Source organism: Engraulis encrasicolus, chromosome 12, assembly GCF_034702125.1.
Source record: "Engraulis encrasicolus isolate BLACKSEA-1 chromosome 12, IST_EnEncr_1.0, whole genome shotgun sequence".
Taxonomy (NCBI): Eukaryota; Metazoa; Chordata; class Actinopteri; order Clupeiformes; family Engraulidae; genus Engraulis; species Engraulis encrasicolus.
In genome coordinates, this window is record NC_085868.1 from 54069997 (window position 1) to 54079996 (window position 10000).

The following is a 10000-nucleotide window of genomic DNA, read 5'->3' on the forward strand; positions in this document are numbered from 1 at the left end:
GTCTTCATTCTGGCACAGTGTACTGCTTGTGTAGACTGGTCATGCTAACGTGTCTAAGTGATACTGTGCACAAGTTCACCCAAAGTATCCTCTTCTGGTCACCAGGGGTGTGTTTCTCAAAAGCATAGTTGTTGGTAGCCTGGGGCCTATACTAAGAAGCTGGTTCAGGAGTAAACCAGGTTGAAGTGATACTGTCCCATTTCTGTTCTGGTCACCAGGGGTGTGTTTCTCAAAAGCATAGTGTGTTGGCGGCCAGGGGCCTATACTAAGAAGCTGGTTCAGGAGTAAACCAGGTTGAAGTGATACTGTCCCATTTTTGGACACAAACTCATATTTACACCTCCCCTTGAGTCAAGTTATTGAGTTTGACCTTTCTCCTGTACTTCCTGTCATTCTCTGAGTATGGCAGTGCACATTTTACCTCCAAGCTAGTAGTTAACATTTAGTCCTATGAGACCAGTTGTCCGCCAGCTGGTCTCATAGGACTCGATGTTAACTGCTAGCATGGAGGTGAAATTTGCGCTGCCATACTCAGAGAACTGTTGAAAGTACAAGAGAAAGGTATAACTCAATTATTTAACTCAAGGGGAGGTGCAATATGAGCTTTTTTCCAAAAATGGGACAGTGTCACTTTAAGAGGTAAATCATCTAATAGAATAGAATCTAATAGAATCTTACCAAAATGAGGACTCCAGGCTCTTCTATTAGATGATTTACCTCTTAACTTAACCTGGTTTACTCCTGAACCAGCTTCTTAGTATAGCCCTCAGGTAGCAACTTGGGTAGTTGCCAACAGATAATTGCATTACATTCAACAGAGTAGCTAACGTAGTTAGCAACTGCAGTTTCGAGAAATGCACTCCATAGTTTACCAGCTAAGCTGAGTCCTCTCTTTCTCCTCCCTCCTCATCCCTCCATCCATCCCCTCTCTTCATCTACCCATTCCCCTCTCTCCATCCCTCTCTTCATCTCTCTCTTCATCCATCCATCCATCCACCCATACCCCTCTCTCCATCCCCCTCTTCCCATCCCTCCTCTCTCCACCCCTCCTCCCTCCACCCCTCCTCTCTGGGTCTCCTAGGCGACGGAGGATGAGATGCGGTTGCTAAGGTTCCATCGTCGTCTGGAGGAGGATAAGGGAGAGCACCTGATGGGCATGAGTCTGCAGGACACGCTGCAGATACTGCTGTCTATAGGCCTCCACAAGCAGGCAGAACAGCTGTACAAGGACTTCAGAGTCCCAGACAAGAGGTGTGTGTGTGTGTGTGTGTGTGTGTGTGTGTGTGTGTGTGTGTGTGTGTGTGTGTGTGTGTGTGTGTGTGTGTGTGTGTGTGTGTGTGTGTGTGTGTGTGTGCGCGTGTGCGTGTGCGCGTGCGCGTGCGCGTGCGCGCGCGTGTGTGTGTGTGTGTTTGATACTGCTGTCCATAGGCCTCCACAAGCAGGCAGAACAGCTGTACAAGGACTTCAGGGTCCCGGACAAGAGGTGTGTGTGTGTGTGTGTGTGTGTGTGTGTGTGTGTGTGCGTGTGTGTGTGTGTGTGCGCGCGCATGTGTGTACACATCTGTAAAGACTGAATTGGTATTGTTTCAAGTCATCTAATCATGCAGTAACATTTGTGTGTGTGTGTGTGTGTGCGTGCATGTGTGCATGCATATTTGTGTGTGTGTACTTAGGTAAAGACAGAATTGGTGTTGTTTCAAGTCATCTAACCATACAGTAACGTGTGTGTGTGTGTGTGTGTGTGTGTGTGTGTGTGTGTGCGCGTGTGCATACCTGTGTGTGTGTGTGTGTGTTGTAGGTACTGGTGGCTGAAGCTGACGGCTCTTGCTGATAAAGAGGACTGGGAGGAGCTGGAGAAGTTTGCAAAGAGCAAGAAGTCACCCATCGGATACCTGGTAAGTGTGTATGAGGCTCACAAGTGTGTGTGCGGGTGTGTGTGTGTGTGTGTGTGAGAGGTCACCCATTGCATACCTGGTAACACAGAAGCTCTGAGGCTCACAAGTGTACAGTACGTGTGCGTGTGTATAAAAGACGTAAAATGTGTGTGTACACGCAAGTGTTGTCACAATGCTTTTTGATGCTTTTCAAATAAAAGGAGAGTGGCATTTTCACAGATGTGTCTTGGTCTAAATAGCCATCATCATCTCTCTTTAGGTCTTGTATTTCTGTGTATTATCCGAGGTGTGTGTGTGTGTGTGTGTGTGTGTGTGTGTGTGTGTGTGTATGTGTTACCAGCCATTTGTGGAGGTGTGTGTATGTCAAGGTGTGTGTAACTAATGCTGTATGTGTCTTTGCTTCCAGCCGTTCGTGGAGGTGTGTGTGAAGAGACACAACAAGTACGAGGCCAAGAAATACGTGTCAAAGGTCACGCCAGAACAGAAGGTCAAAGCTCACCTGGCCGTCGGGTAAGAGAGTGTGTGTGTGCATGTGCGTGTATGTGTGTGTGTGTGTGTGTTCGCGCACGCATATGTGTACACAACTAACAACCATTGTGGGTTGCCCGATGTCCCCACTAAGGTATTAACATGGAGAACATGATACTTGGGCCCCATAAGTCTAGCAGTGTTTTTTTTTCAGTAGTTCTGTTATTACTGGTAAAAACATTCAATCACTGACAGGTTAAGTTTATAGGTTTATGTTTTGGCATGGGCACAGTTTAGCATGCTTTAGCCAAGTCAAAGGTAAGGCCCCACAAAGATATATTTGTGTGTCCATGCATGTGTGTGTGTGCGTGTGTGTGCGTGCGTGCGTGCGTGTGCGTGCATGCTTGTTAAAATGTTACACATTTATTGGCATAATGGTGTGAAAGTTAACTGCTGTGTGTGTAATAAATGTCTGATGTTGACTGTGTTTCATTTATCAATGAATTACAAAGTCATAGACTGCCTGAAGTCCATTTCTCTCTCTCCCACTCACTCCCATCTCTTTCAACTTCTATCCCTACATCTCTCTCTTTCTTACTTAGATATCTCTCTCTATCTCATTCTTTCTCTCTCTCTCTCCCTCTCTCTCCCTCTCTATACTTAAATATCTCTCTCTATCTCCCTCTTTCTCTCTACCTCACTGTCTCTCTCTCTCTCTCTCCCTCTCTCTCTCTCCCTCTCTCTCCCTCTCTATACTTAAATATCTCTCTCTATCTCCCTCTTTCTCTCTACCTCACTGTCTCTCTCTCTCTCTCTCCCCCTCTCTCTATACCTCATTGTCTCTCTCTCTCTCGCTCTCTCTCTCTCTCTCTCTCTCTCTCTCCCCCCATAGTGATCTGGAGGGGGCTGCTGAGGTGGCAATAGAGCGTCGTAATGAGAATGAGATCAGCACCGTTCTGTCCCAGTGTTCCGCCTCGTCCGACCGGGCCCTTCTGGACCGCCTCAACCGGGCACGCAACGCCACCGGCAAGAAGTGACCTCTGAACCCCTGACCTTTTAATTTGACCCCTCCTCCATCACATACCACTGGAACGCCTCCACCAAGAAGTGACCCCTGAACCCTGACCTCCTGACCCCTGCTCCTCAGTGCCGCCACCTCCGCCCGCCTGTCCTCCTCGAACACAGCACATGACAACATGTCCTCCTGTCCTCCTCGAACACAGCACATGACAACATGTCCTCCTGTCCTCCTCGAACACAGCACATGACAACATGTCCTCCTGTCCTCCCATGTGCTTGTGGCCTGGAGATGACGTCATTGACGATAGACGCTTAATTCCATATCTCGCACAGGCACAATTCAGGGGTCATTTTTGCTAGGCTGATGGCGGATAAACGTTTTTTTTTTCTTTTCTCCGTGGAGGTGGGTCATCAGCGAAGCGCGAGGTCTCAAGCACAGGGTCGAGGACAGTAGTCAAGATAATGGAATGCACCCATCATGTATTGGCCGGGATGTTCTGTTCTGGACTGACTGAAACGACCCGGTACAGCCCTGCAAGCATCTCTTAGAGACTGTTCCAGATGGAAACCAGACAGAAATAATAATCAAAAAAACAATGAAATTAATAAAAATGTGAAATAATGACTGAATAGAACACAGCTGTATGTGTCAAAAGAAGACTGTGTTGATCTCATGCACTGCATAAATGGTATACACAGTAGTCGATGGTGGATCCACATGGTAACTGTACAGTCTGATGCATATTCTATATAGTGTATGATGGACCCATATGACAACAGCATAATGTATACAGTCTATGGTGGATCCATATGATGACCGCACATTTTATACCAGGGGTTCCCAACCTATTCAAATTCGGGGCCCACCTCTGGGCCAATAAGCAACACAACTGAAATAAATCGACAGCAACAAAACACTCACAGATATCATTTGGATTTTCTTGAAACTTTTCAAGGCCCACTTGGAATATCTTGGGCCCTGGCCCACAATTTGAGAATCGCTCTTCTATTCTACACTGTGTGCAGAATTATTAGGCAAACAAGTTTTTTGACAATATCGTCCATTTTATGCATATTGTCCACCACCACCCTTTATGGACATGAACACCTATTGGATTTAAGCATCCCAGGTCATGCATATTGGTATAATAGGAGACGGTGTGATCGAAGGAGCCCAATACCCTATATCACGGCAAAATCAGTGTGCATAATTATTAGGCAACTTTGTTTTCCTCTGGGAAAATGAGCCACGAAAGAGATCTAACAAACTCTGTAAAGACTATAAACAATTTTGAAGTCTTCTTGAGGGGTGTGGCTGTCTTGAAATATTGGTCACATCCATCTAATGCACCGTTACAAGCCATCAGTGTCACATGACATGTGCTCACAAAGTAACTGCCAGATTGAGAAGAATTGAAGATGAAACTACCACAAAACTATTACTCTGCAGTGCTGTTATATTCCAGAACTGAAACCTACATCAAGTGTCCACAAGAACATTGTATTCAGCACTCAGAGACATGGCCAAGGTAAAACAGGCTGAAACCTGAAGACCACTCAACAAGAAACTTCAGTCAAGACTGGGTCAAGAAATGTCTTTAGAAAGTTTTTTCAATGGTTTTATGAACTAGTGAAAATGATTGTTAATGGACCAGGTTGATGAGCCTATGGCTAGATCAGTAATGTGCACACTCAGATCAGTTCCTGAGTTCCACTCAAATACCAGCAGATTACTGCATAAATACCATTGTCTTCGTAAAAGATGCAATTTTCTCCCTCTAAAAGATCCAGCCATGGGTTCATCCACCCTGTCTGTCAAGAGTCACTTCCCCAAGTCCATAATACCTTTGAAAACTCTTTCCCCAGGTATTTTTGACCCAGTCTTGACTTAATTAACTTGTTGAATGGTTGTCTGGTGTCATCCCTTCTTACCTTGGCCATGTCTCTGAGCGCACAATACCCTGTTCTTCTGGACACTCTGTATTGGTTTCTGTTCTGGAATATGATAGGACTGCAGGGTAATATTTTTTTTGTAGTTTCACGTTAAATTCTTCTCAATGTTTGACAGTGACATTTCTTAAGAGACTGATGACTTTGTAACGGTGCATCTGATAGTTCTGTGCGAACGTGACCAACATCTTACTAATTTCAAGACAGCCACATCCCTCTAGAACACTTCAAAATTGTTTATAGACTTTTCAGAGTTTGTTAGATCTATTTTGTGGCCCATTTTCCCAGAAGAAAACCAATTTGCCTAATAATTAGGCACACCTGATATAAGGTGTTAGGCACCTTCGACCACATCCCCATCTTATTATACAAATATGCATGACCTGGAATGCTTAAATCCAATAGGTTTTCATGTTCATATAGATTGCCTTTGGAAAAATGCATAAAAAGACTGGTCAAAAAACATGTTTGCCTAATAATTCAACACACAGTGTATATTGGATTCATGCTTCACTGTGTCCAGCTCACCCCAATCCTTCCACTCATGCCCAAAATTACATTATCACTAATTAACTACTTTGTACAGTATCTAAAAATGCAAGGAATGTCTTTTGGGAGGCACACGTTTTTTTTGTTTTTGTTTAGCACTGACGCATTCTAATGTAGTGGCTACAATGTGGCTATTTTTGCTATTTCAGTTTTGTCATATGTACCGTATATTTGTGTTGTGTTATTAAACACATGCTCTCTTTAAAATGTGTCTTTGTTTCATATTTACATATACAGTCCACAGCCATAATGAGTACACCCCTTTTGAAAAGTAAAAGAGAAGTAATCTAAAACAATATTTCAATAAACACACAAGTTATTCCCAAAATGTGCATGAAGTAAGTTTAATTACAACATCTGGAAAGCTTACCACAGAAATGTTTAATGACATACTTTTGTGTTTTTATGAAATTATGCTAGTGCAAAAGTGAGGACACCCCAATGAAAGTCTCAGCAAAAAGCTACATGAACAAGCATTCAGTCTCTCGTTTATTGACTCATTCCACAGTTGGCTATCATAAAACAGGGTTTAAATGAGGCCAGGGCTGTCTGAAACCTGGCACATAAAGCTTAGTGTACTGAGATGCACTGGAGGTTTTTTCACACTTCATAATTAAAACTATTTAACCCAGGGGACCCATACATGAGTACTGTATTCATACTGTACAAAAGCATGCAGTCAATGCCTTTACAGACGGAATGGCAAAGGGAGGCAGTGGCAGAACAATTGCACACAGGGACCCAGGCCAAGACACTTATAGGGGCCCTACATACGCTCTGCCAAGGTTGCCATGGGGCACCCACTATGAATACGCGAGGGCCCCGTGCCCTGAGGGCAAATGCCCTGCTTGCCCTCCCAATAGCTCCGGCCCTGAAGAGAGGTGTTTGCCAACACATATAAATGCTTTACTGTATGTATAACACTTCATGGCAAATCTCATTTTCTTTAATATTTTGGTTGCTGGGAGACTCCTGTGTGTTTGTGAGTGACCACTTGTTGACACTCTACTATGCTAGACAAAGCTGCCCCAGTGCCCCTCCCAGAGGGCAGGGCAGGGGTAACGCACATGACTGAGGCCTAGGGGCCCCCACCTGCCAGTTGGATTGGCCAAAAGTCAAAAATTGTAAAATCATGACAAGCTGTGATATTGAAAATTCATTTTAAAATCTTGTTAATACTCCTCTCCACCATTGGCAGACATGTTATCCTTAATTCCAAACTCGTAATTGTCACACCGTCTACTTTATGTAGCCTAATTCTGTTGGGAAATTTCCCCGCCGGGGGACCCCACAGCAACCTGTAGCCTAGAGGCCCGGGCCTTCTTAATCTGGCCCTGCCAGAGAAGCCCCCGCTTGAGAGTTAGGGGCAGTCCGCTCTCATCTGCTCTTGACGCGGCGGCGGCGTTTGTGAATCTCCCCATTCATTCATTTTTTAATCAACTAATTTCGTCCAACGCGGTCTGCATGATGAGCGAATGAGCGTTGAGGGAATGAGCGATGACAAGGCGCCTTTGAGTTCTGCTGACGGGGACACTTCATAAGTTCCGCGGTGAGGGCAGTTGGCACCACACTTTCGGACCGTTGCACAACTCTCGGACGGCCACTTCCAAAGTTGCACAGTACAGCCGAAGCCTGCCTGCAGCCAGCGACACTCGCTACTTACTTTGGAGATATCTCTACCGAACTTTTTGAAACGAGGTAAGGTTTTCCAGCCCTTGGTTGTTTCACTGTTTCATGCAACTGTTGTCAAACACAGCGAGTCAGTGCGGTGCCTCTAGAGTAGGCTACAGACTGTTTGTCTCCAGCTGCAACATTGCGCGCAGACTGTTACAATGTAGCATGCTATTTATTTTGGATCGGAGTTGCATTCGGTGCAGGATGCAGTTTTCCCTTCATGCCGCTCTGCACACACGACTGAGGTTATAGTTTTAAAATGTCCACCACCAGGCTGTTTCCTGTTGTTAAGCGCGACCTGTTGAACAACAAGTGCATTCAAAGTGTTAGCGACAGGCAGGCACTGCAGCCTGTTGCATAACTTAACTTGATGGGGCTGTTCTGTTGTGTGTTATTTTTTGGTAGATCATGTCTGTGAAAGTGGAATGTGTGGTGAAGGACAAGTGCGAGATCGGCGAGGGTCCCGTTTGGGAAGAGAAGGAGGGCACCCTGCTCTATGTTGACATCACGGGACAGCGCGTCTGCAGGTGGAACCCATCCACCAATAAGATTCAAAGCATTCGCACAGGTGAGCCAATGGATGGTCGAAATATTGCTGTAATAATAACAGTAACACACAGAGATTTGGTGCGTTACTGTTGTAATATCGCGTGGCTGTTCAGTGTTTACCTTCAACTCGTGATCCTAGCGAGCGCACCGGCTGACAGGAATTGGTGACACTTCCCTGTCCTCTCCTCTCCATGTGACTATATTGTTGTGCCTCAGACTGTGCACTTAAGGCACTATTTTAGTGCGAAATTAAATTAACGTAACAAGCCATAGGCTACGCACTAAGACATTAACACTGAAGTGCACAAGTGCACCATTTGAGATCCAGAAAAATGGTGATCATAATAATACTGTAATAACTAATCTTTGATGTGTTAGGCCTACTGTTGTAATGACGCATGCCGGTTTACTATCAATTCGTGATCTTAATGGGTAGTCAGATTGACAGGACGTGTGACTCCCTCTCTCCTCTCCTCTCCTCTCCTCTCCTCTCCTCTCCTTTCCTCTCCTCTCCTATCCTCTCCTCTATCCTATCCTCTCCTCTCCTCTCTCCTCTCCTCTGCTCTCCTTTCCTTTCCTCTCCTCTCCTTTCATCCCCTCTCCTCTCCTCCCCTCTCTCCTCTCTCATTTCCTCTCCTCTTCTCTCCTCTCCTCTCCTCTCCTCTCCTCTCCTCTCCTCTCCTCTCCTCTCCTCTCCTCTCCTCTCCTCTTCCTCTCATCTCCTCTCCTCTCCTCTCTTCTCCTCTCCTCTCTTCTCCACCCGTCTCCTCTCCTCTACTCGCCTCTCTCTTCATTACATTACATTGCATTTGGCAGACGCTTTATATCCAAAGCGACCAACAAACGAGGCTATAATCATAGCCAGCATCACTAGCAGATACAAAGTGCACAGGAAATATACAGAACAACAAGTGCAAATGCAAAGAAGGGTTAGTTATGTTTTTTATCCTCTCCTCTCCTCTCCTCTCCATGTGCAGAGAAGTCTGTTGGCGCCGTAGTTCCCCGTAAGTCCGGTGGCTACATGATTGCGGAGGGCACCCGGTTCGCAGCGCTGGACTGGGACAAACAGAAGATCACCACCATCGCCCAGGTGGAGGCGGACAAAACCAACAACCGCTTCAATGACGGCAAGGTGGACCCCGCTGGCAGGTTTTTTGCAGGTATTTCACCCATTAAGACACAGCGTTATAAATGTGCTGTTACAAGTCAAGTCAAGTCAGCTTTTATTTTCACTTTCTTCATATGCACAAGTCATAAAAGGAAAATGAAATTACTTTTTCTCTCTATACCATGCCAGGACATAGACATATACAAGACTGACATTTTACAGACTTGACAGAATGGCAATGGCCAAGTCATAGTATGAATATATATGGTATATATGGTAGTATGAATCAATAGAGAAGAGTAGAGAGAGTAGAGAAAAGACAGGAATTGAGCAGGAGAGAGAGATGGGATAGGCTTGTGAAATGACCCAGGCTGGATTCCAACCCTCATCTTTATGGGCAGTTGTCCGTTTGTCATATGACATTAGCACCGTGCTTCACAGCATTCCCTATTAGGTACTACATACTCATTGTAATTGTAATGTGACCGAAAGCATTTTTTTTATTAACCCATTGTGTCCTGGAGACACATATACAGGTTTTTCAGGATTTTAGGATTTTAGCTGTTTTGTTATCTATGTTAGTATGTTAGAGCCGAATGAACACATTGCAATGCAAGGGGAGGGTCTTGGCTTTTAAATGTAACTAATTTCATGTTTGTATGTGCTTCGGAGGCTGAGATATTTAGGATTTAATAGGAAGAGGGCACCCTTTCCCAAAAAGGGCTCAGGACAAAATGGGTTAAAGATACATTTTATGGGCTTTTTGTGCCTTTATTTGAGACTGGAC

The 10000-nt window shown here is 45.0% G+C and overlaps 2 protein-coding genes and 1 pseudogene across 2 annotated transcripts in view; 2 read left to right on the forward strand and 1 right to left on the reverse strand.

The window, feature by feature from the left end:
• Nucleotides 1–4396, forward strand: part of vps16 (VPS16 core subunit of CORVET and HOPS complexes) — a 30109-nt gene extending 25713 nt beyond the window's left edge. The window contains exons 21-24 of the mRNA XM_063212447.1: nt 1082–1251; nt 1799–1895; nt 2302–2405; nt 3256–4396. Of these exons, the coding sequence (XP_063068517.1) occupies nt 1082–1251; nt 1799–1895; nt 2302–2405; nt 3256–3400 (516 nt within the window). The 3' untranslated portion in view covers nt 3401–4396. The remainder of the gene's footprint in view (nt 1–1081; nt 1252–1798; nt 1896–2301; nt 2406–3255) is intronic.
• The window catches only part of LOC134459939 (zinc finger protein 91-like), a 302568-nt pseudogene that overhangs the window by 105033 nt on the left and 187535 nt on the right, over nt 1–10000 (reverse strand).
• Nucleotides 7249–10000, forward strand: part of rgn (regucalcin) — a 7295-nt gene continuing 4543 nt past the window's right edge. The window contains exons 1-3 of the mRNA XM_063212446.1: nt 7249–7580; nt 7962–8124; nt 9083–9265. Coding sequence (XP_063068516.1) covers nt 7965–8124; nt 9083–9265 — 343 coding nt within the window. The 5' untranslated portion in view covers nt 7249–7580; nt 7962–7964. The remainder of the gene's footprint in view (nt 7581–7961; nt 8125–9082; nt 9266–10000) is intronic.